At 43.4% G+C, this 26383-nt stretch overlaps 1 protein-coding gene across 1 annotated transcript in view; it reads right to left on the bottom strand.

Annotated features, from left to right (window-relative positions):
* LOC144770732 (sialic acid-binding Ig-like lectin 13) overlaps window positions 1-26383 on the bottom strand; it is an 847291-nt gene that overhangs the window by 57714 nt on the left and 763194 nt on the right. The window contains exon 10 of the mRNA XM_078655470.1: window positions 7464-7572. Coding sequence (XP_078511596.1) covers window positions 7464-7572 — 109 coding nt within the window. The remainder of the gene's footprint in view (window positions 1-7463; window positions 7573-26383) is intronic.

Genomic DNA, 26383 nt, shown 5'->3' with positions numbered 1-26383 from the left:
TAAAGTACCTGTAATATATCTCATGTTCTCTACTGTGGCCCAACAAGAACAAAAAAAATCCCCTTTCAAAAATCATCAACTATCTTCAAGTATGGTGCTGAGATTGTCTCCTAATTCCTATAGGATAACAGGTCCCCCTCAAAGAGTTGACGTGTTCACACACTCCATAAAAGTGCAGACCGACTAGCAACTCAGGCCCAACATCAAGGAAGCCCTATCAACTCTTCTCTTGTAGTGAGGGGTGCGCAGACTCAATATGCTCACACTTGTAAATTAACTTAGTGGTGAATATTTAGGAGGAACAAGTTACTCTAAATCTAACAACAAAGAACAATCAAATGCATCTCCCAGTCTGATTGTCAAGTAGACACATGTCTTGATTAACTGTAATAAAATTCAATAATCCCTTTCAGCCCTTGACCTCTCAACATAGTGTGACCGGCTGTTAGCCCAGCATGCAATGCGTACCTAGTCATAATCATCCAAACTGCCTCCCACAGCCCCCTGCGACTGTTCCACAGCTGTTGTGCATTGTTGAAACTTGGTGTAGTCCTTTAGAGCTTCAAGGTCCTCTGATTTGTCGTGCATCTGTTTTTGTATTGCATCTGTCTCCATGTGCACCTCCTCGACTTTAATGAATCGCCTCTCCGTCATGTCGATCCTCTCAGTGTGTTTATCCAGGCGTTCAGATATCTGGTCGATGCGATAGACCAACAAGTCTATCTTACCATCTATGGCACTGAGACTGTATTGGATTGTGGCGAGGATTTAGCTGAAATTTCTCGGGGTCACTTCACTCATGTCGCCCCTCTCCAGAGGGGGCTGGGCGTCAACAGTCTCCCGGGTTCTGGTCTTACGCTGTTCAAACAAGAGCTTGGACTGAACCTTGTCCACCCTCCCCATTGCCGCCAGATTGTGTCCCAGGGGGAACGCCACTGGAGCTTACTGCTATGGAAGCGCAATTGCAGTTAGTTGGCCAAACGCATGCCCCCCTACAAGCATGCTCATACTAAAGACAGCTCTAAAAGCAGTGTAAGGGGGAGACTGAAGGGGGGAACAGAAGGCCGGAACCAGAACTTTAAAGCCTCTGGCATCTATTCAGCTGCGTTTAACACTGTAGTTCCCCCTGGCTTTGCACATCCCTTGCGGGTGACCCCTGTGCAAGCAGCTGTATATAGAGATTTAACACTCCTGTACTACTGCAGCAGCCGTCTCCTTGCAAATGTTATGGGCTTCAGTCCGGATCAATTTACTCCGGGATGTTAAATTGCTCCCTGGTGCAACTCAGACCCCCAGGGCCCCCCCCTAGCCTCCAGTCACAAATGTCAAGATGAATTGGGCAGCCCAAGACCCCATAGGACGTCACCACACATGGTTGTCCCCTTGAAAGAAGGCCACACATCAGGTAAGTTTGTTCTTAGCTTTAATGTGAGAGCTGCAGTGCCACATATGGTAAAAAGGCATTAAAAATGTCAAAGTCCAATTGCCGACGCATTTCGTGCGCGAAGCGCACTTCTTCATGGGCGGACACTGAAGGCGCCAAGCAGTCCACGGCACCTGAAATACTTTGGACACTCATTAGAATGGGCGGGAACATCCGCGCTGCCTTCTGGTCATTCGAGTGCCGTGATGTCAAATTCAAGTGAAATGCTGATGCGTCTTCGGAATAAAAACAAAGTGTTGTCCCCAGTGGGTTGATGCACGCTTTGCATATGGGGGGGGCTGCACCATATGACTCTCACTCAGCTCATACCTGCCCCAACAGCTGACGTCGTTTGGCGCCCTCCAGGACCATGCAAGCACAGCGGGGCTTCTTCCGCGGCAGGACTGGCCGCTGAATATCAAGTCAGAAACAAAGGTTGCCCCTTGGTTGTCCCCTTGAAAGAAGGCCACACAGCAGGTAAGTTTGTTCTTAGCTTTAATGTGAGAGCTGCAGTGCCACATATGGTAAAACGGCATTCAAAATGTCAAAGTCCAATTGCCGACGCGTTTCGTGCCCGAAGCGCACTTCTTCATGGGCGGACACTGAAGGCGCCAAGCAATGGGTTTAAGGCAATATTCAAGATTTATTGTACGCTTCTGCAGCAAGTTGACAAACGCGATTCAGCGTTTCCGCTTTCGTCAGTGTCAACCAAAACTTTACTCATTCATGTTTAAGTAAAGAGTGCGTCCCGGTTCAGAGACATAGAAAGTGTCATGTGCAGTAAATATAGAAAAAAGGGATAAAATAAACAATAGACTATAGTGTGGCGGCCATCTTGTAATGGATCTTTTTGCATCCAAGCCAGTAAATACATTTTGCTCGTCATATCTTTAAATCATAAGCAAATCAAATTAAATAAAGCGCATTGAATACAATTCATCTGTATACACAATGTAAATCATGTTGTGAGTCTATAAGTGCATACATGTACTACAATAAATGTATATCATAATAGGTATATTTTAACGTCGATCATTGTATATGATTTTTGTAACGGGTACCGGTTGGCCGCTTCATTTACTATCATGCCCTTAATGGGCTGAATACAGTAGCATGTGCGTGATTTCTAAGGAACCATTATGACATTGCTATTTTTGGAATTAACGTAGAACTAGTGTGCTCTCTCTATTGCGGAAATTAAAATGTGTGAAGTAAGGTCAGAATCTTATTACATTAGTCTACATGGACCCACATTTCCTCTTCATTGTTGAGTTCTTTCGGTGCCTTTGTCTGGAATTTAATAATGTATTTAGATTCTAGTGTGCGAAGTTTCTTCACATTATACCCCCCCCTCTCTGATTTTACCATTTGGTCCAAACAGAAAAAGGTTAGGAGACTACTGTTACTGTCATATTCTTTTTCAAAGTGGCGTGCGACCGGATAATTCGGGTCTTTATTATTGATCGCTCTCAGATGTTCCAAAATTCTTTTTTGGGCGGGATGGATGGTGCTCCCTACATATTTCTTACCACTTGGGAAGGTCAAACAGTAGATAGTGTAATCTGAATTGCAGTTTAACAACTTTGTAATTGACACTTTTTCTTGTATCCCTGGTACTATGTAGTCTTTGACCTTACAGCTGTATCTGCACGACTTACATTTCATACAGGGGAAGAATCCTGTTACCCCAGTGGATTTCTATTTTTTGGTATCATAATGACTGTCAACCAAGTGGTCCCTTAACGAATTTCCTCTCCTGTATGTTACTAAGGGATATTCTGGAAGTTTCTTTCCCACTACAATATCCGATTTTATTACGTTCCAGTTTTTTCTTAGGATCTGGTAGATTTCAGATGATTTTTCTGTGTAATTACTAATTAGTCTTACACTTTTGTCCTCTAACTTGATTTTATCCCTTAGTAAGGTGCTTCTTTCTGTTTCATTACACCTTTGTTCCGCTTTTTCGAGAAAGCCTCTACAATACCCTCTCTTCTTGAATCTTTCTTTTGCTTGAGCTATTGCCTTGTCACATTCTCTTGGTGTTGAGCAATTCCATTTCATTCTTAAAAATTTACCTACTGGGATGTTTCTCACTACTCTTTTTGGGTGACTACTTCCCTGCTGTGACCTTGCGATACAGTGCGGTTTTTAGTTTGTTGTTATCAATATATACTTTTTAAATCCAGATAAACAACTTCTTTGGCACTGATGCAACCGGTGAATTTAAGATTGAGGTCATTATCATTCAAGGCTTTTATGTAATTTTCAGCCTCGCACCTCAGACCACGCCACACGATGAAAAGATCATCAATGTATCACGTCCAAAGAGCGATTTTGTCCATCCATTGTTCATTTGACTCCGCCCAGGCCACGTGCTTCTCCCACCAGCCAACGAATAAATTCGCATAGCTGGGGGTGAAGCACGTGCCCATCGCGGTCCCCTGTTTCTGCAGGTACAGCTGCCCTGAAAAAATGAAAATGTTGTTATAGAGGCAAAACCTGGCAAGTTCCATCAACATTTGATTGTGTTTGCGGAATTTTAAAGGTCTTTTGTTAGGAAAGAAATTCAAAGCAAAGAGGCCCTTCTCATGGTCTATCGAGGTGTAGAGACTCGTAATGTCCAGAGTTATCAGAAGCATTTCAGAGTCCCAGCATGTTCCATCAATGATCCGTAAGAAGTCTTTAGTGTCTCTTAGATCCGAATTCAAATCTTTCACCATCGGAGATATGAAATGATCATTGTAGATTGATGAGTTTTCTAAGTGACTCTTCTTCGATGAAACAAATATATGTTATATATATATATATATAATTTATATATGTTTACATTTGTTTATCATTTTAAAATGATAAAATAAATTAAAATTATTATTAGATTATTAATTTTTTTAAGGAAATATACATGAATTAATATGTATGTGTGTTTTTAATTAGGTTTATTTTATTGTTTTAAATGTATTTTAAATCTACTTTATTCTTTAAGTGGAGAAGCGTGGCTCAGTGGTTAGAGGCGGCAGACCCGGAAGCTGAGATCGACCATGGACCAGGGTTCGATTCCCCGTCTCGGCGGGTCTCGGGCTCAAAATTCCACGGACTCGACAATTCTCGCTCTGGTGCCTACTCAACTCACGTGGTCACACTCTGCGACTCTGGGCAATAGCTTGTTTAATCTCCACTACAGCCCCTCGCGGCGGGATGCCTGGCTTTCACCTTGTGGACACCCTGCCGGGGTTTCTCACAGGGGAATACCAGGACGGGTTCCCTAAGCAAGCGCCGGGACGCTTACGGGCAGCTGTGGGCTTTACAAGTCCAACACATTTACTTTTACATTTAATATTCATTGTATTATTTAACATATTTAATATGTATTATTTGATTTTATATATGAATATACAATTTGATATTTTGTACAAATATAATTTGTACGTCAATATTTTTTTCTCAACATTTTTTTACTTACCTGTTTAAGTATCGGGATCAATATTTTTGCATTATATATTTTTGCATCGATATTTTTTACTTCTATATTTTCAACTTCTATATTTTGTCAGTCAACCCTCTATGCCACTTCAATGTACACGACTCCACTCTATGCCTCTCTGCTGTATGCTGTTCCAGTCTACGTCACTATACTGTATGCCAATCCACTGTACCCTATGCCACTGTATGTTATTCCACTCTAAGCAACTCCACTCCACTCTGCACCACTCCACTTTTTGCCATTGCAGTCTGTGCCACACCACTCTATACCACTCCACCGCACGCTACTCCATTCTAGGACACTCCATTCTGCCCCACTACATTCTATGCTACTTCACTCTACACTATTTTACTCTCCGCCACTCTACTGAATGATGTTCCACTGTACACTATTTCAGTGTGTTGCACTCCAGCCTACGCTAATAATATCTATGCTGCTCCACTCTATGCTATTCCCCTTTACTACACTCCACTCTGTCACTCCACTGTCAGCCATTCCACTCTATGCCACTACACTATACGTCACTCCACTCAAAACGATTCCATTGTATGGCAATTTACTGTATGCTATTTCACTGTATGACACTCCATTGTACACCTCAACACTACGTCACTCGAATTTATGCCACTACGCTCTAAGTTACTGTATTATACACCACTCAACTGTATGCCACTCGACTCTTCGCTAGTTCACTCTATGCCACTCCACTTTATGGCACTCTACAGTATGCACTCCACTATATGCTTGTCCAGTATATGCCACTCCACTCTAAAGTATTCCACTCTAAGGTGGTCCACTTTATGCTTTTCCACTCCACTATATGCCACTCTACTACATACCTTTCCACTGTACACCACTCGACTGTAGCACAATCCACTTTACACCACTCCACTGTACACTATTACAGTGTACACCATTCCACTCTCTTCTACACTAATCCACTCCACTCTAAGCTATTCCACAGTATGCAACTCCACTTCTGGTGTTGCTACAGAGTTGAATTCACTGTGTATGGATGTGCGCAAGTTATAATAATTTAAAGTTGTCTCATAAATTAAAGGTATAAGTCTAAGTGTAGTTTAAGTCTGATTTGTATCTAAATAATAAGCAAAGTTATAGTAATTTGAAGGTGGTACGTATATTATACATTTAAGGTATAACTATAACTTTAGAATTTGTAATGTTTGTGTAGTTGGTATCGAAAGTATATATAACATTTTCCTAACTATAACAAAGGTTTAATCTTAGTTTATTTCATTTAATATCTCTAATAAATTTGCAGTTACAGCATTAAATAAACAAACATATATCTGTATATGTTATTTGCAGCTTTGAGAAAATGAAGTGACGAAACGTTTCTGCTGGCAAAACTGGCGGTAATAAATGTTTTTAATACATGTCCATTTGGATAAAAAAGAATAATAAAAACGAATAAATGGAACTAACTGCAAGACTTCTTCTGGTTATCTATGTGAAGGCCTTGCTGGTGGTCTAAAACATGGATTTCCATTATGTAAGTTGATTTCTGAACAGTAAGGGTCTTTTTGAGAGTTTGGCAGTTTTAGGGCAGGCCACCACACCAGCGACGCATTACATGACCACTGTACTTGATCCCTGTCCACCCAACAGATTACAAGTAATCTCGTAGTTTGATGGGCGGTCCTCTTATGTTCCCACAGCACTGCATATTAAAATGGCACCGCAATGGGAATTCCAAAATCCATGCTGCGCGGCATGGACTGTAAACTCCATGCAGTGAAGGAAAGTGGATGCATGAACCCCTTGGCCATGATGCAGCAGAGGGCCCTGTACGACCCCCTTTATTTCCTTTCTGCCACAGTTTTTCATAGCGGGTCCACTGCCATGAAAACCGTGGCATAGAGGAAACTCGAAATATGCTTGGCAGTAATGCAGCCAAGCATATTTTGGCCTCAAGACCGCCGCAACACTGCAAGGGAGGTTGTAGCGGTTCTAAGGCAGTCTGACCACACAACCAGTAATAAGAAATTGTATAATAAAATGCAAATTATTTAGTGCTTGTGAGCGAAATAATGTTTCACAATCTTGAGGGTTTGAACGCTCATGCAGGGCTGCAGAACCTGGAGAGTCTAAATGCACATGCTTAACAATTTATAGGATTATGTATAGGAGTCTGGATGCACATTCAATCTGGTGTGACAGCACGTGGCTAAGAGGCTCAATCCCCTTAGCCATGTGTTGTCACACAAGATTGAATGTGCATGCCGCAATGCATATTTAGAGGATTTGGCTTTTCACTAGTGTGAGGGCTTGTATAGATTTAGGTGCATTTGTGAACTTGCGGCAGCCTGAATGTGCATGTGAGGATACATGAGGATTTGAATGCACATGCACGAGTGTGTGTTCCCCTAGAGAACACTTTGAAACAGCAGACTACTAGATAATTGCACCAGGCAGGGACTGGAAACTATCTACTGGGACAGGACAGATCTGAGTGTCACTGATTTGCTCAAAAGATTAGAGAATATAAATGTGGATTTGGGAAAACGTTTTACCTAAATTCAAAAAAGAGGATCTTACCTTCTGCAATACATCATCCAGGCCAAAAAGCACACCCCAGCCAGGACAACAAGACTTGCAACCACTCCCCCAATGATGGCCACACGCGGCTGGTTTGGGGATTCAATTTCTGAAAAGAGAAAGAAAGATATCTATTTATATAATGTTCTTATTTACATGCTACTTCCGGAACACTGCACCCAAATAACCAGCTCCTCTTTAATGTTAAGCATGACACAAACTAGGGGATAGGGTGAGTGAGGTTATCTTAAACTATGACAAATGAGCTTGAAACCTAATAGAAAAAAGCGTATGAGCTAGCAAGACTAGGTGGAGGAAAAAAGGGTATAAGAGATAGAATTAAAGGGAGAAAGATTTAAAGAGAGATAGCTTTGCTTTCCTTGTTACTCTCTTTTCCAGTTTGTGGAATAACTGATACATATATACTTTTTACAGGTTTCCTGATGCCTACACCCAAAGCTTGCTTGATAATGTGGGCATGTTAACCTGGAAACCAGCCAAACTATAATGTGCACTTAGAAAGTGCCCACCACTCCCACCCTTGCTCTGTGGGCAGCCCAACCCCGCCCCACCCCGTCACGCCCCTAAAGAAATGCAACAGAGCAAGTACTGAGATATGAAATGAAATGAACATGGTCTTATTATCACTTTATTTTCACTGTGGGGAGATGCTCCTCTGCCATAGTGGAGGAGCCGCGGCTGCCCAATGGTCAGGAGACTCCGGGATGTCATCATGGCTCCATTCCTCCCACTGAAAGGCTGAGCTAACTGTGCACATTCTGTGTTGTGTACAGTCAGTGCATTTCCCAACAACCTGCTTGTCCCAGCGCCCATGTCAGTAATGTGGGATGGACAGAAGAGCAAAGTATTAACTCATGAGGGAACTTCCTTTAGCTCAAATCTTAAATGTTGTCAACTTTCCTTACATATATCAGTCCCACTCTGGCAATCAATCGTTGGCCAGTCTGCCATGATATACCTACAAATTAGGAATCTTCATCAAGAGTGGCCACTTAATTCCAGTGAGGCCATTAACAGCAATTACTGGTCCTAAGCAAATTAAGAGACTCATGAAAGATGCTGAAATATTTGGGTGAACGTACAGGCCAAAATGTGGAATTGCTCGGGGAGTTTGAATTATGGATTGTCCTGATATTATTCTAACTTCTTATTGGACTCTCAGGGGCCAACATGGAATGGGCAGGATGTTCCCCACCCCCGGAACCACTGGTATTGGTACATCTGGGGTCCACTTCAGAACCCCTTATTCAAATGTGACAATTCACGATAGACCCTATATTTGTTTTAGAAAAAATAAAAACTTCACAATACATATCATTTGTTCCATAAAAGTTCCTAGGCCCATGTGTCAATGTTTGATCACCATAAAGTCAATGATAAGGTTCTAATTATGATCATTATTGCTTTGTTACATTTTAAAATTGCATTTTTAAAGAATAATAACTGTTCTAAGGACTACTGTATTTATGTGTTTAGACCTAAAGTAAGTTAATTTAATTGATTTAACATATTTTTTCAAATTAAATGTTGTTTTGCCAAAGAAAGTGTTTTTAACTGTCCTCCACAAGTTACAATTGCAGTATTTTAGAGCATTTTTATAAACGTTATGTAGCTGAGCACACTGTGCCTTTTACTAAGTGTATCTTTGCCACTATTAAGCACTGTAATTTGGAAATGTGAGATCCCACATAGTCCTTCACATTTCTTGAGTGCCTGAAGAAGAATAGCATTATTGGCCTACTAAATTACTCAAAATAAAAGTTGCACATTGTTGGAACTGGCCCTTCTTGCAGGGTCATCCTCAAACTTTTTGCTTCTTCCTCCCTTATTTTTCCTGACCCGTGGCTGTTGGCAATAGGACTCTGCGCACTTTACCACTGCTGACCAGTGCTAAAGTGCATATGCTCTCTATGTAAATTGTTATTCTGATTGAATATACATGTTTGGCATATTTGTATCACCATGAAGTCCCTAGTAAAGTGCACTGGGTGTGCCAGGGCTGGTGATGACAAATGCTACTGGTGGGCCTGCAGCACTGATTGTGCCACCCACGGGAGTAGCTCTAAAATGGTGTCTCAGGCCTGCCACTGCAGTGCCTATGGGCAGTTTAGAACTGCCATGTCCTCCTGGTCAGTGTCCCCACTGACCAGTACCAAAGTTCAAATATAGCAGGCTTGGTGGACAATCCATTTCTGTCAGAGCAGCGAGAGCTTGGAATACCCTGCCTCTGCAACTGAGAACAGCCCCTACCATCATGGCTTTCAGGAAAGGCCTAAAAACCTACCTCTTCAACACCAATGCCTAATAGCTGTCCCTCTTTTGCATTTACTGTGATCTGTCCCCTTCTTTTCTCTTCGCGCCAGGATACTATACTATTTAGTAGCAGGGCGCGTTATAAAAGCCTCTATAATAATAATAATAACCCTTCCCTTTTTGTGCACATCAGTCACCCCTATGGAAGGCCCAAGGTACCCCCCTGGGCAGGGTGCAGTGTATGTAAACGGTAGAGCATGTACTAGTGCAGGTGACATGCTCTGGAAGTGAATGACAGCCATTTTCGTTTTTCACTACTGTAAGGCTATCTTGCTCCATAGGTTAACATGGGGGATGCTGGCTACAGTGGTTAACAGCATTTCTTCCCATAGGAACAAGATAGGACATAAGTATCTAGTATCCCTGAACTCAGAATTTAATAACACATCTTTTAGGAAAGGTTGTTTTTAAATCCTGTGTTTGAGAACAGCACTTTTAGAAAGTTGCTGTTCTCTTGTCTGACCCTTCTGTGTGCCTGGGCCTGTTTGTGTATTGACTGTCTGGTTTGAGAGTGACAGGGGCTGGGGGATTCCCCAGGAGGCTGGATGAGTCAGCACTATGCTGAATGACTGCATTTGCAACTGGAGTGGTGGGAGGAGTTAGCACCTGGGCTGAATAGGGCTGTGCCTGCCTTCCACAATGCTGGCTCCACCCCCCTGCTGGGCGGCTGAGGACCCTGCCCCTCACTCTGAAAGGAAAGATGCAGCCAGCAAAACAAAGTGCTCAGGATCCACCCAGAACTGGTTCAGACCGGGCTCAGGGCCCACATGCACCAAGAGAACAAAGACTTTAGGGGTATAAGTACAGGACCCCTGACAACAGAAAATTAGATCATCCTGGAAATCAAGAAGGAACCTCTGCCAAGGAGAAAGCTGAAACTGAAGAAGGAAGATTGTCCTGCTGTTGCTCTGCTGGACTGACCTGCTGCTTTGCTGCCAAGGAGAGGGGAAGGACTTTGCTGTGTGCTGTGTCCCCTGTCTTGAAGGAATCTCCAAGGGCCTGAGAAGAGCTGGCTCCCTGTTTTTGAAGTCCCAGGAACAAAAGGACTTCACCCCCAGCTTCCCTGAACTCTGCTGAGAGAGTTCTGTCCCTCCTAGAGTGCTTGATCCAGTTGTGGGGCCTCTGGAGGTTGTACCTGTGCTGGGAAGCTTGAAACTAAGCTTGAGAGACTTTTTGAATCTGAAAAGTGTCGCATCGCTCGCTTGCGGAGCGCATCCCTGACAGTGCGAGAAGTTTCCCGCCGCTACGAAGGTCGAGATCGTCGCAGCGCCTGACGCCGCTGCCAGAGCCGTCGCATCCTTCGTTTGGGGGACGCACCAGACCGGTGCGGGAGAATCGAACATCGCTGCGAGTGTCGTCGCAGAGCCTGTCGTCGCTGGGTGAGACCGCCGCACCGCTTGCTTGTGGACCGTATCACGTCGCTGCGAGTGTCGTCGCAGAATCAACGCATCGAGGAGCTGCGAGAGAGAGGATCCCGCTGGACCGCGCATCGTCGCCCCGGAGATCGTCGCAGCCCCTACGAGATCGTCGCATCGTGCCTTTGCGAGAACAGACTTCCTACGGAACCTACGCACCGGAATCCATACAAGTGGCCTTCCTCCCCATACAGACCGGATTCGTCGCAACACGCCCGCTGCTGCAGCGGGGCTGTCGCATCGCCTCCCCAGGGTCTCAGGAGCAACGCATCGCTTGTTTTCCACCGCACCAGCTTCTGCTTTTGGAACTTTGTTGCAACTAAAGGTACTGTGAGTAAACGTGACGCAACTGTGAACTTTTCACGCATCTGTGGTTTATTTTTACCGCAACTTGAAGAACTTTAACGCAACCTTAAGAACTCTTTTTGAAACCATATTCTTGAACTGTGTATGTTGGTTTTTTGTCGTTTTGGTCTTGTGTAGTTTAGATTAAAAATACCTTTATTTTTCTAAACTGTTGTGGAGTCAGTTTGTGGTGTTTTCACTGTGTTACTGTGAGTGCTGGTACAAATACTTTACGCATTGCCTCTGGTTAGCCTAGACTGCTCGTGCCAAGCTACCTAGAGGGTGAGCAGGGGTTATCTCAGAGGGTTATCTCCTTGCCCTGACTAGAAGCAAGGGTCCCTATTTGGACAGTGGTACCTACCTCTGCCAACTAGAGACCCCCAGATCTAACACACATAAAACCCCCTCAAATTAGGACCTAATTTGCCCATGGAATGCTTATCCCAAAACGGCATACTATATTCTCCTACAATTAAATCATAGTATATCCAACATATAATAATGTTGATGGTCTATGACTGTAGTGGTAGAGTGACCAAAACAATGGACTGTGATGTAGCCAGAGTAAATAGGTGGGTGCGATTCATTCAAGCATTCAATTCATCTTTTTGCAATTAAGGGTCGGTATATTTGCTATGACTTTACTGACTGTCAGCTAAACTATATCAGCCGATAAAAAATGAATTAAATGAATGAATTCAACACTTCACCACGGAGCTAATGCTCACATTCAGCAGATTAATGGAGTATTAACTGTAAGAAAGACTGAAATTCATAAAATTATAATTATTAAAGAATTGATTTCATCGCAACAAATATGGCAGTCTCAAACATTTAGATAAACACTTTTTTTAAAGTGAAACCCAGCACTCGTTTGTCACAGACACATGCATCGTGGTATAAAGTTGAATACAAATCTTATGACAGCACTTTGTCCTCCCATTAGGGTACTTAGATCTGTACAGAGCGTGTCTGTGCATCATCATGTTTCGACAGAGAAGTTAAAGCTGCAATATAGGTAATGGGATAACAAGCACTAGAGAATGACAAAGATATTTTGAACATGTCTTTAAGACGAGCAGCGGAACGGGGCAGGTTTGAACAGAATCTCAGCAGACGGATGCAAGAAGGCTGAGAGCTGGCTTCGCATTCAGAATATCCGCATGAACCAGGAATGGTGATACTGAACATAGCTCTGCCTCCTGGGGCTGATGCAGCAGACTTTGGTGAGAAAGGGAACTGCTGCATCTGGATGGTGATGTGAAAACCAAGACTATAGTGTGATGTAGCGCAAGGTGTGCAATCTACTGGGGAGAGTTCTGGGTTAACAGGTTAAAGGCAGAACCATAGAGATCCTCCAGAGGTGCCACCTGGTGGCAGATTGGTAGAATTCAGACACATGCAACACAATAACCCTGGGGACGTTAATCACTATGGTGATGGGGTGCTAATTCCCCAATGTCACCGGTATTCGATTTTAATATCAAGTAGTTGCCTAGTTGAATAAATGTATTTTGACAAGTATACTGATTTTAAATATCACTTACTGTCACATGCCCCCACTTAGATTTAGAAGTGCCTCCCCGTCTCCAGGTGTAAGCCCACTCACTTTTTAGAGAGTGAGGACTAACATTGATGAAGCATGACACCTGGTGGTGTTTGAGGACATCCCTTCATTTTTTGTGAGATGGCAGGTACTGATACAGCGGTAATTTCACAGTAATTTCTCAATACAAAACCTCATCTGGCTCTATTTTACTGCTAAAAAGGTATTGGGCCCTTGACACAATTTATTTATTTATTTTATTTATAATTACATTTGTTGAGCGCGCAGCTACCCGGAGGTTTCCCGGCGCTAGAGCAAACTGAACGGAGAAGGGGGGGAAGGATCATAAGATCAAATTAGTTGTTAAAAAGCCAAGTCTTTATTCCCTTACGGAATTTCAGAAAACACAATTCAGTGCGCAGGGATTGAGGAAGAGAATTCCATAAGGATGGGGCCAGCAGGGAAAACGAGCGTCCTCCCATCTTGGCTCTTCTGATGCGCGGAATCTTAAATTTATTCTGCGTCGAAGACCTAAGTGTACGGGGGGGGATGTATTGCTGCACCAGAGCAGAGAGATAGCGAGGGGCTCTACCAGTCATAATTTTGTGCATGTAGCAGAGTGCTTTGAAGTTAACTCTGCTTTCAATCCGCAACCAGTGCAGATTCCGCATGTGGTGCGCGACCGAAGATCGGGCAGGAAGGTGACAGATCAAACGAACAGCCATATTCTGTACCACCTGGTACTTCTTGATTACCTCTTTGGCAGCACCTAGGAGCAAGATGTTCCCATAGTCCAGGCGTGAGATGACGAGAGCCTGAACTACGGTCCTCAAGGTGTCCGCCGGTAATATCCAGGTGATCTTTCTCAGCCACCTGATGATGGTAGTACAGGTGGCTGAGACTTTCACAGCGTGTTGTTTGAAAGTGAGTTGGTTGTCGAAGATTACACCAAGATTGCGGGCAGACACAGATGGAACGGGAAGAGGGCCCATCTCTGGAGGCCAATGGTGTGGGCCCCAGAGAGAGGTGTCTGGGCCAAACAGGAGCAGCTCTGTTTTATCCCCGTTTAATTTTAGTTTGTGCTTCAACATCCAGTCCGATATATGTTTCAGTCCAACTTGCAGAGAGGAAGAGGGGAGGTTTTTATTGGTGGAGAGAGAGTAGATGACTTGAGTGTCATCAGCGTAGGAATAAATTGTGAGGCCAGCTTGTTCCGCCAGGAAAGCAAGCGGCCTAACGTACAGGTTAAAGAAAAGGGGACTAAGAATAGACCCCTGAGGGACACTGTGAGGGGAAGGAAAAATAGATGAAGCAGATGTAGAGGAAAAAACTTGAAAAGTGCGCTCCAAAAGAAAGTTAGCAATCCAGGCCAGGGCGGTACCACCGACACCAACTGCCTCCAAGGTGGATAATAGGATGGAATGGGAGACGGTGTCAAAAGCTGCGCTCAAGTCAAGCAGAATGAGTGCCACCGTCTCACCATTATCCACTTGGCGTCTGATGGTTTCTGACACGCCAAGGAGGGTAGTTTCCGTGGAAAAACCAGCCCTGAACCCGGATTGCGAACCATGGAGAAAATTAGTGGATTCAACAAAGGAAGACAACAAAGAATTAACATGCTTCTCCAAAATCATGGAGAAGCAAGAAAGCAGAGAGATAGGGCGGAAATTGGAAGGATTATTGGTGTCTGCGTTAGCCTTCTTTAGTAATGGTACCACCATTGCGTGTTTCCATTCGTTTGGGACAATTGCTTCTGTGAGGGAAGCGTTCAGGACGTCCAAAATAATGTGGAGTAAGGCTGGGTCAAGGGAACTCAGAACTTGAGGGGGCAGAGGGTCAAGGGGGGAGCCAGATTTGATGTCCTGAAGATACTTTTTTAGAAGCGTGGGGGAAATAGGGTCCCAAGCATGAAGTGGGGTGGTAGTAGGCAGCGAGCAAGGCGTCGTAGCCGGAGGAAAATAGCAAGGGGTTTGAGCAGCGTGAGTTGAGGCGGCTGGAGTAGGGTTAAAATTCGCATAGATTTTATCAATTTTTGCACAAAAAAAATTGGCTAGAGCATTACACAGGGGCGTGTCTAGGCAGGGATCCTTGGGAACAGAGGAGGCACCTGAGAGCTCCTTGACTATTTTAAACAAAGCTTTGGGTCTGTTTTGAGCTGTAAGTATGGTGCTGTTAGCAAAGTTAGCTCTAGCGGTATCACATGCCGCATGGTAGGTTTTAAGAGCTGACCTATAGTTTACTTTATGCTCAGGATTATAATTTGAACGCCAAATTCGTTCCAATTTTTTGCAATTGGATTTTTCAGAACGAAGGGAATCATTAAACCAGGGTGCCGGGGGGTGGTGAATTTGAGATTTGTTTTTTTGTGTAGGAAGGCAGGAGTCCAAAGCAGTAGTTAGCCATGATCTAACCACCGGTAGCTCTTTGATAGTCAGGTTAGAAACCGAAGGTTTGGAACTGGCTAGAAGAGAATTTAGTTTATTTAGATCTAAGCGTTTCCAGTTCCTACTGGCTTTGTGGGGAGGGTCAGGCCTAAATGAAACAGCTTCGCACGTTGTAATCGAGAAATTAACAATAAAGTGATCTGACCAGAGAACCGGGATAGAGGATTGATAGGAGATGCCAATCAAATTGGAGAAGATGTATTACCTTTCAGGAGACTTTACATTAACATGAACAGTCAAAAATGCAATTATTATTTAAACAAATTCAAAAGTGTTGTTGGGTATTTTAATGGGTTTATTTTCTAGTCAAAAGTAAATTTTTTCTCTGACCCTTTTTCATTAGTAAAACATCAATCAGGTTACAGAATTTGGAAAACAGGAAAAATAGCATTATTACAGAACATATTACAATCTGCATATAAGCATCACATGTAGAAAAGAAAATGTGGCGCAAAATGTCAGTCAAAACTCTTAAAGAGTTTCTAAGAAAAAGAGTAGGTTTTTGCAAGGCTAATCAATAATTTAGTTGGCAAAAATGTCCCATAAAGAGAAATACATGCATAAGACAAATAAGTCTTTTCAAAACTAATTAATTAATCAAGGTATGAACTTAGAATTTTAGCATCCAGCTCTATCTTCTGCCTGTCTGTGTTTAGGAGCTAACAGCCCGCCCTTCACCAGTTCACAGAGGAATGTGGTCTGCCTTGCCAAAAATATGACGTGCAAGGACTTCTCTGAAAAAATATGAGCAAAGGAACGCCCCCCACCTGACTCTCCTCAGACGCAAATCTCCTCCCAGGCTGTAACTGCGACTATCACGTACCTAACCCATATGAATGTCTGATCTCATCTCCTGCCTTTCCTCTCTCCTCCCTCTCTGACAGAGGCCTCCTGGCTTAATGAGAAAAAAGCCCCCACACCACCTAAGAGATCAATATTAATACTCTAATTCTTGGCAGACTACACAAAATGTTGCATTTTCAGTAAAGCTTGTACCTGATTGGTAAGCCAATGATGGCATGAGGTCTCACTTTCTGACTCATTGGAAATTCTAAACCATACCGGTTTTAACTAAAAAAGCTTCAATGATGAATACATTTATATGTTTTAGCAACATTTACAAGGAAAAATGTTTCTATCTTTTTCCCTTCCTTCCTGTCCCATCGCAGGCAGGAAGGATACTTTAACTAACACTTGTACATTGGCACAATCACAAGGATGTACAGTTCACAGTGGCCTTGACTCCTTCTTTGCTTGAGGCAAGCTGCTTTTAATTTGCGCATTCTCTCCTCTTTTTAATGCAAGTACCAGCCTTGCTGGATTCACAGGCAGTCATTTTATCTTAAGCCCAAAAACAAAACAAACACAAAAGTGTATTACCTTTATGTAAATAAACCCATTATGTTTTCCCTCCCTTATAATAATACCCTTTATAAAATACTAGCAGCCCACCCCAGCGTTGCCTGGGGCAGAAAGGGGCTGGGTGCAGCATTTTAGGTTTTTTGTGCACTAATTGTTTCTGCCCGTCCCTCTGTGCACATCCGCTCCCGCCCGACTCCCTCCCGCCCCGACTCCAATGTGCCTTTACGTTACCTGTGCCGCCGCTCCTTCCCGCGCTCCTCACTTCACCGCCGCTCCTCTTCCTCATGACGCACCTGAGCCGCTTCTCCCCGCGCTCCTCACCGCCACTCCTCCACGTCATCACGCACGTCGCGGCCAGCACTACGTCGCGGCCAGCGCAGCATCGCAGCCGGCGCTACTTTCAGGGCATTACTCTTTTTTTAAAGTTATATTTTTAAATTCACGTTTATTTTTTATTTTTTATAGCCTATGTCCATCTGCACACCCTGACAATTTCTACAATGTATCGGGTGTGTGGATTGGCGCTGTGGTTCCCGAGTTTGCCTTGCCAAAAGGTTTCTGTCTCTCTTTATAATAGTAGTATAGATTACCTAGCAAAGCTATTAGCTTTTCTTATTGTTTGTGCACAACATGCAAAAAATAAAAATGTGCAACGTAGCATAAACTTGAACAAGTATACATTTTCAAAGCGCACACAGTTAATGGATACTCATAGCAACATTCTTTAATGTTTTAGGTAGCTTTCCATGCAAAACGCTTTTTTCCCCATGTGTAGTGTTTGGTGCATTTGTTAATTAACACACATTATAAAAAGAGATGTTATAAACTGAACATGTTTATCCAAATATGCAACAAAGCCAAAAGCACGAATAGTGAATGTAGATTGCAGGAAAAAATTAGCTGGGAAGAGAGAACACATTCTATGGTTATTCTTCACAACTAAAAAGGCCACTTAAATCACAAGTTTTCTCTACACTGCAAAAAAACACGTTATTTCAGCACAAGCAATTCAGACTGACTAGGCCTCATTTTCATATGTTCATGTGCCATGTGTTTTAACTTGCACCAAAATGTAGTGTAGTTCCTATATTCCCAATAGGCTTTGTGCATTGGAATAACATAAACAATAGTTTAGATGTAGGACTTAGGTCGACTAGGTCTCTATTGAATATGTTAGACTTAATTGTAAATGCCAGCTAGCTCAGAGGTCCCTAGAAACTTTCTCGAGTACACAAGAAGGGATTAGTTTCTGACAATCGCATAAACATGACAACTTTGCTCCCTCCAGAATAAGGAGTATACCTCCAGAGTCACGGAAACAATAGATAGCTATTTTACTCAGTCAATCGTGCATGCTTAGTTTCACCAGAAGTGCAGAGAAACAGAGACAAGCGTTTTCAATAAAAGAGGTTATTTATTGAGCAGTCTTCTTTCTCATGCAAGAGAAGTGAGTTGCTACAATTGCAATACTTGACATAAAGTAAAGTGGGTACAGTAAAAAGAGTATTATGAAATAATACTGTAAAAGCATGGTATGGTTTCTAAGCCATACGGTGTTTAAAATAGATAAAACATATACATTGATAAAATCATGACTAAACATACTCAACTGGTGCTTCTAAGATACGCCTACCCCGGTGTACCTAACCAAGCCTAGTACGTGGGAAGGAGTAAGTGAGATGTAGTTTGAGTTAAGATAGTTTCTGCCGAGAATCTGAATCAAGAATTCTCTGAGGGTCTAATCAGCTCCGTACCTTGGTTATAGAATGAAGGAGGTCTTGTATCTCTCTCTCAGGACTCGATCTCCCAGCAACCCGCAGGGGTGACAGGGAAACACGGGAGCTGGATTTCTCGGCAGGAGAAAAGACAGCGTCTCTCTCTGTGCGTCAATGGGAGGGTCGGCTTCCTTCGGCACTCGCTACAGCAGGGCGTCGGGCAAGTAGATAGCCGATCTGCTCCAAACCACAGTGTGTTTTGCTAGGGCAGATGCTGGTATATTTATACCTGGAAGGTGCTGAGTTTGACGTAAGGTTGGACATAAGACGTCACTAAGAACTGGCAGTTCTTTCAGGACTCCAGGAGTTCTAGGACAAATCAATACAGAAGCAGGGGGAATTCCCGGGCTGCTGGAGGTTTGGTTTGTTTAAGAACGTGTTGTGCTTTCTAGGAGTCTATGGGAGTAGCCTTGCCGTATTTGGACTGCATTGGCTATGTCTTAATATGGGTATGATTCTTATGCCTTTATAAGGATATGATTTGATATAACCACATAAGGGCATACATCAGGAATATTGAACTAGAGTCCTAGATTCGTTTACAACACCCACTCCACGTATAATGTCCATCATTACTAAATACTAAGCAATTTTAAACATATAACAATGCATGTGTTTTCCATCCCACCCCAAAATACATAAAATGCATTTGAAATGGTATATACACGAAAAAATTAGTATTATACTGTACGTTTTCAAGCAGTGGTATCATTCAGATAATGCATATATTGTACATTGGAATGTTGACTGAATGAATCATGAAAATTACATTTATGAAATGGCTCGTAATACAGAAGAGAGGGTCGAGACCATTTCATCACATATTTATACAGGACTGTACATGTGCTAGAGGCTAAGTCAAAATATTGTCTCTGGAGTTTTCAAAAATAGAAATCTTGTTCTCTAAGAATAGTTGTACTTTAAGCAGAGTATCATGTGCCAAAAAGGTAAATATTTTGGGAACGGGGAAAAAATAATTTCGCTTTCAGGGCAAAAATAGTTCCACAGTTTTTTAGAAGTTCTGTTTATCAAAACTGAAGGTCGAATTCAGAGTTCAGGGAACGCTGTGTGCTCGTGTTTTCAAAAGTTATTCTCGTTGTTAGGAGAGAACATTAACTCAGATAGGCTGGCAAAGAATTCGTCTACAACAGTAGGTGAAAGTTGGACCATGTCCGAAAAAGAAGAAATAGTGCATATGTGAGAAGCATTGCCGTTATTGGTGTCTAGATCAGCAATGATCACAGAAGGTTGTACCTGTGTGCCGCTTTCATCTCGTACCTCACCGCCACCTAATCGTAATGGTGAGGTCTCAACCAATGACGTCATCAGAATAGGTAGCCGCTGGGGACAACACGTTGCATGAGCCGTTACTGAACCAAGAAAAGTATCGATAGCCATAGGTACTGCTGATGGGAGTGTGAGACATACGTCTAACATGCATTCTTCTCCGCAGAGCAGGCATCGTAGAACAGGTAGGATGCAATCTTGCCAGATTGGTCTGAATGAAAGAAACGAGGTAGTATTCAGATCCCCTAGCCGAGCCAAGCCGAGGACTTTAGTAATCTGATCTCGGTATCGCATTGCTAGGATCGTTTCTTCCATGGTACCCTGAGTTTTGTCTGTGACTTGACTTGCCATATCGGAGCAGAAGGAACAAAAATAAGATTCCTGCTACGAGTCCCAAGATGATAGGCAGGCCGCCGAACACAGAGTGCACGAAATTCGGGAAGATGCTCAGGACTGCTTCAAAGGGTGCTAATAGTCCCAAAAAAACGGTCTTAAATACATGTGCGATGCCACTGGTATCAGACATGTTTAAGATTTGACTTAACATTTCTACAAAATGCACAGGGCAATTTGTCGATAATAATGCATGTATCTCTGCTGCTGTCCTTGCGACTTGCAGATCATACGTTTCTCTAGACGAGGTTAAAGGCACAGTTGTTTGTAAAAGAATGGATTTCATTCTGCTTAAAGTATCAATTTGAATAGAAGAGATATTCAGAGAAGGCCATATCATTGCCTCAATGTCTGGTTTGCTGTTTGGATACAATACTTACATACAGCAAGTGACCCTGGAATTTACACTGACGAGATAGGCTGTTCCTGGCACCATGCCACAACAGCTGCGGTCACTTATCATAACGTAACTGCCGTTGGAAAGTTGTCTGAAAAAAGGCTCTATTTGTGTAGCAGGGGTGCCGTGCAGGTGGCATCAAAGGTTATTTGATGAACCTTTGCCGGCTCCATGCAAGTTAATTCCTTGATAAAGAAGTGTACAGCTCAGTGAGTTTTTACAGTTGTTACCACTAAGAAATACCTCTTTTTTCCCCCCACTGTAACATCTATATGGGTAAGGTAAATTCCAGTTTGACTTGATGTACCCTTTACCCAACCTTTCATACAGGCCCGCTGGTATGTGCTTCTGGCAATATTGAAACTGAAAAGTCGTTATCGGAATTGTAATTGTGCCATGTATTATCCATTCAATGACAGGTCTTTCGGAGACTGTCAATGGCAATCTTTCTAGTTTTTCAGTGCTCAGCACCGTATAGTCTGCTCCTTTTTGTGCCAAAGATATTTGTTTATCTGTAAGGTTAAAGATAGAAAATAATGACGTTGTGTTGATTAGACGCCATGGCACGTAGCCTGAACGGAGGTTTTGTAACGTCCAGCCTAACTGTACAATAGAATGTAATTGGGACTGGCCATGTTGTAACATTAGCATATCCTGTTCTATTATATCAATAGCAGATGATACAATGCTGTCCAGTGAATAAATTCTGGAGGACAGAGTCGTTAACCCATTGTCCACTACAGACAGTGATTTTTCCAAATTAATACGATCAATTTCTCGTATTTTTTCAGCAGTTTCAATTTGCGTTACTTTCTAAGTTTCGTTGTAAGCAGCGTATATACCGGCGTATATGAAACGTTTTTGACGCTGTTTGCGAGGTCCCAATAAGAAATCTCACAAGTCACCACCTTCTTTAAGTAAAGTCAAGTGTTGCTTAATTTCAGGTAGTGTAGATTTCTGTAGCCATTCGAGGCATCATTTTCCTTCACTGTATGTTGTTATTATCCCTGGATGTTGTCTCTGGTAATATCTTGGGTCTGGCCTGTTCTGTTTGAACCCCTGTGTTTTATTCAGGAATCTATCTTGACAATTATTAGTGTCTGTGTGCCAGATCAACCATTTTCTCCAATCAGGATTAGTTCTGTTTTGGTGTAAAATATGGGGTACGTCTATTTCCGCATCTGTAGTGCTATTAGTATCAGGTATGGGCTTTGGCATAGACGGTTTGTTTAAGTCCTTTATCCTGGCTAGGCCAAGACAGGTTGTTTGTTGAATGGTGTCATTCAGGAACATTATTTGTTCTCGCATCATGCAGGCTCTGAATAATGATTCTAAACCTTGTACCTGCCAGTCTTTTGTACCCCAGACTGTTTTTGTCTCAATGTTGTTTTTCCAAAATTCAAAACCAAATGTAGACATTTTTTTATAACATTTTGTAGAATATATTAATTTAGTATGTCAACATGTTTTTCATTCCTGTCTTATTTAAAATCTTAAAATAAAATGTTTCTGGATCAGTGTTATTAAATCCTGAGAAGTATGGGAATTTCTCATAAAATGTTTTCGAGCTGCCTTTTGCCGGTGTTGGACAATGTTCCCATTGATTATAAGCAAAAACATTTCTAGGATTAGCAGATGTATGCAAATAGTGCTGCCCATAATGATTAAAGCAATACATTTCTTCATAATCTGATGAGCCTTCTAAATAATCATGTTCTGTAAATTTTGCTGACATTTCTAAATCTGACATCATATTATTGATATTTTCAAAGTCCCAATCATCAGAGAAAGTACTAGGTGATACAAAGTCACTTAAAGAAACCTTGAACTGGTGTGGATATTTCAAGAGTTCAACCGGGCCATAGATGTCGTAATCAGTAGCGTCCCAAGCTACACCACCAGGTATAGGAATGGCTGTGATGTTTACTGATGATAGTTCTCTATTTTCAATGTGAGAAGATCTGTGAGGCTTTAGAACCAAGTTGATGTTCTGACTTGCTGTGTCCATTGTACTGTATTTTCCATCAATCATTCTTCCCAAGCATAAAACCAAAATGAGCCAGAGTAGGAGGAAAAGTAAACCTAATACAATCCACAATTCAATCCATGGTGAAATTAGATATGTTTCTCCAAGTTGATGAAAGAGTTCGGTTATTTTTTCTTTGAAAGTTTTATTTGCTGGCTTTTTTTCATGTTCACTTGGATCTTCAGAAAAGTCATCGAAATTGATGAAGTAGCCAGATGCAGTTCTGTCAATTGTTGGAAGTGCTACCGGATTTTCATTAATCTTTGGATTTGTATGGTCAGAGGCTACATCATTGTAGATTGGTGTTTCTTGATGAGCTGTTGCAATTTGGGTTTCAAGAGGCACAAGTTCCATGGCTTTGTTGCATAGTCCTTTTTTATTCACTGCAGGTTTAGCAAATGTGATTAGTCTCTCAGTTTGAACCTCTTGAATTGTAGCAAGGTTTGGTCTTCTGCTACTTTTTGGGAGTCCACTGGGTCTACTATGTATTATTGGCCACATGATTGTGGTTTTACCAGGTCGATTGATACAACTCTGTTCTCATTTTTACCAGCAAGGGGCGGTAGTACTACTGATCTTGTTCCGCTGATAGCTAAGACAGGTACTGCTTTTCTGTAAGAAGGACCAAATTCCTTCCGCACCGCGATCTTTTCTCCGACCAGATCCCCAATCTTTGGAATCCAGACAGGTCTTGCTGGGACAGATGGTTTTTCTTCAGTGGCCGTTGGCTTTAGCTTTGTGTTACTTAGACTACTTCTTGTTTCATTTAAGTCCTGTAAAACAGCCAAACGATCTTTGATATCAAAGGTTTTTTGTTCCACCACTGAAGTCTGACTATCGAGGTCTTCGATTATCATTCTAGTACCAAACAAAAGTTCTTACGGAGTGATTCCACCCAGAGAATGTCTTGGCAGATTATTAAGACTACGTTGGACACTTATTAGATGTATGACCCACCCATCACCCGAACCTAATACCCTCGCTGTTATAGATTGCTTTATGTCACGTTTTTTTCTCTCCACTACCGCATTTCCCTCAGGATGGAATGGACTAGAGTACCGCAATGCAATGCCCAAGCTAGCCATGGCCTCCTTGTAAGCTCGAGAGCTAAACGCAGGACCCTGGTCAGAATGTAGCATGCCAATTGCGTATGTGCCGATAAAGACTCGCAAATCTTTTATAACAGTTCTGGCGTCAGGCGCGCGCTGCGGCCGCATCCAAATGAATCTCGTCATAATATTTATGGGATCGCATTTTTTCGTGTGGACGTCTGCGTGTAGATAGCCTAATGCTGTCTAATAGAGGTGTCTGGGCTGGTATCTGGTCCGGTTCACAACTGCAATCTCTGTTGCAGTCCTGACAATCTAATGCAAAGTTATAAACATGCACGCTCATCCCCGGCCACCAGTATTGTGATTTCAGTTCTATTAGAGATTTCAAGATCTCTTGGTGCCTCAGACCTATTCCCATGTGTGCTTCTTGAATCAAGTAAGCCCTCCGGTTCGTGTTTGGAATTACTCTGTCCCCCACTCCAGGGATTCAAGCAAACGGAACAGAGTTCGCATCAATTATGTATGTATTATCGATTGGATAATTTAGAGGTAATGCCGCATATTTGCCTTTTCATGAGGCTTTTACTGCCAGCATGGTTTCTCCATCTATTTGTTTTTTAGAATGATTTTTTGTAGCTACGGAAGCCGGTTGAACAGCTGCCGTTGTGGCTTTGTTAGCCAATGAATTCCCTGCAACTTGAACGCCATCACGTCGAACACACTGCGTATGTATCTCGTGAGTCTTTCGTAGTTCTTTCTGTAAAATAACTACTTGTTCCCATAGTTTTTTATGCTTTATTGTGACACCTGTCTCATCTTTGTAACCGTTTCCAATCCAGGTCTGCATGAAATCATTGTAAGACTGGACTCAATAATACGAATCGCACACTATTAGGGGCCGATTCCGATCCGGTAAAAAGCGCTCCGAATTGCCATTCGGAGCGTTTTTCCCCATACGAATCAAACCCGTAAGCGTCCCTGTATGAATCAGCAAGTACGATCACGACCTAAAGCGTCACTCCGTATGCCTCGTAAACAACGCCGTACAAATCGAAAGTCCATACGAATTGCTGTCGGCTGACGCTCCACGCTACGTCCGAACGTAAATAGACCGCGTCTTCCGAACCAGGAAGTACGATCCGTGTTGAACACACTCTGTACGGCTCTTTTTCTACGAGAGCTCAAAACTACCGTAAAACCACAGTCCGGCATGAACCGCACTCCGGTACGCGACAAGCAGGACATGAACGCCATTGTCCGTCTCATCCCAATCCTGTATGGCCACCACCTCGTACTTAGAAACCGACGACGGCGCAGAAGGTGAGTACAACGAAGTCCAACATACCTGTACGTGTTGCCACACGCGCACATCTCCATTGCACGAGTGTAATGTCAGGGTACGTTGCGCCACACACTCCCGCACATCACCAGTGTAATACGGAGACGTGCCGCATCTACGTCATCGCCCTCGGGGCACGGTACGTCACCGCACAACACCAGTGTAATATGGAGACGTGCCGCACCTACGTCATCGCCCTCGGGCTACGGTACGTCACCGCACAACACCAATGTAATGCGTAGACGTGCCGCACCTACGTCATCACCCGCGGGGCACGGTACATCACCGCACAACACCAGTGTAATACAGAGATGTGCCGCACCTACGTCATCGCCCTCGGGCTACGGTACGTCCCCGCACAACACCGGTGTAATACGGAGACGTGCCGCACCTACGTCATTGCCCTCGGGGCACGGTACGTCACCGCACATCACCAGTGTAATACGGAGACGTGCCGCGCCTACGTCATCGCCCTTGGGGCACGGTACGTCACCGCACAACACCAGTGTAATATGGAGACATGCCACACCTACGTCATCGCCCTTGGGCTACGGTACGTCACCGCACAACACCAGTGTAATACGGAGACGTGCCGCACCTACGTCATCGCCCTCGGGTACGGTACGTCACCGCACAACACCAGTGTAATACGGATATGTGCCGCACCTACGTCATCGCTCTCGGGCTACGGTACGTCACCGCACAACACCAGTGTAATACGGAGACGTGCCACACCTACGTCATCGCCCTCGGGGCACGGTACGTTACCGCACAACACCAGTGTAATACGGAGACGTGCCACACCTACGTCATCGCCCTCTGGGCACGGTACGTCACCCCACAACACCAGTGTAATACGGAGACGTGCCGCACCTACGTCATTGCCCTCGGGCTATGGTACATCGCCGCACAACACCAGTGTAATAGACGTGTGGGACATACGTCTGCTATGTCAGTGTAAGTGTAAGAGGTGTGTAGAAAACACACCCAGCAGTGCCCAGCATCAGAGTGTGTGTGTGGCTAAGACCCCCACCACTACCCATCAGTGCCCACCAGTACCCAGCATTAGAGTGTGTGTGTGGCTAAGACCCCCACCACTGCCCAGCAGTGCCCAGCATCAGAGTGTGTGTGTGGATAAGACCCCCACCACTGCCCACCACTGCCCATCAGTGCCCAGCATTAGAGTGTGTGTGTGGCTAAGACCC

Source organism: Lissotriton helveticus, chromosome 7, assembly GCF_964261635.1.
Source record: "Lissotriton helveticus chromosome 7, aLisHel1.1, whole genome shotgun sequence".
NCBI lineage: Eukaryota > Metazoa > Chordata > Amphibia > Caudata > Salamandridae > Lissotriton > Lissotriton helveticus.
Note: the sequence above shows the minus strand (reverse complement) of the source record. Positions and strands in the feature narration are given on the sequence as shown.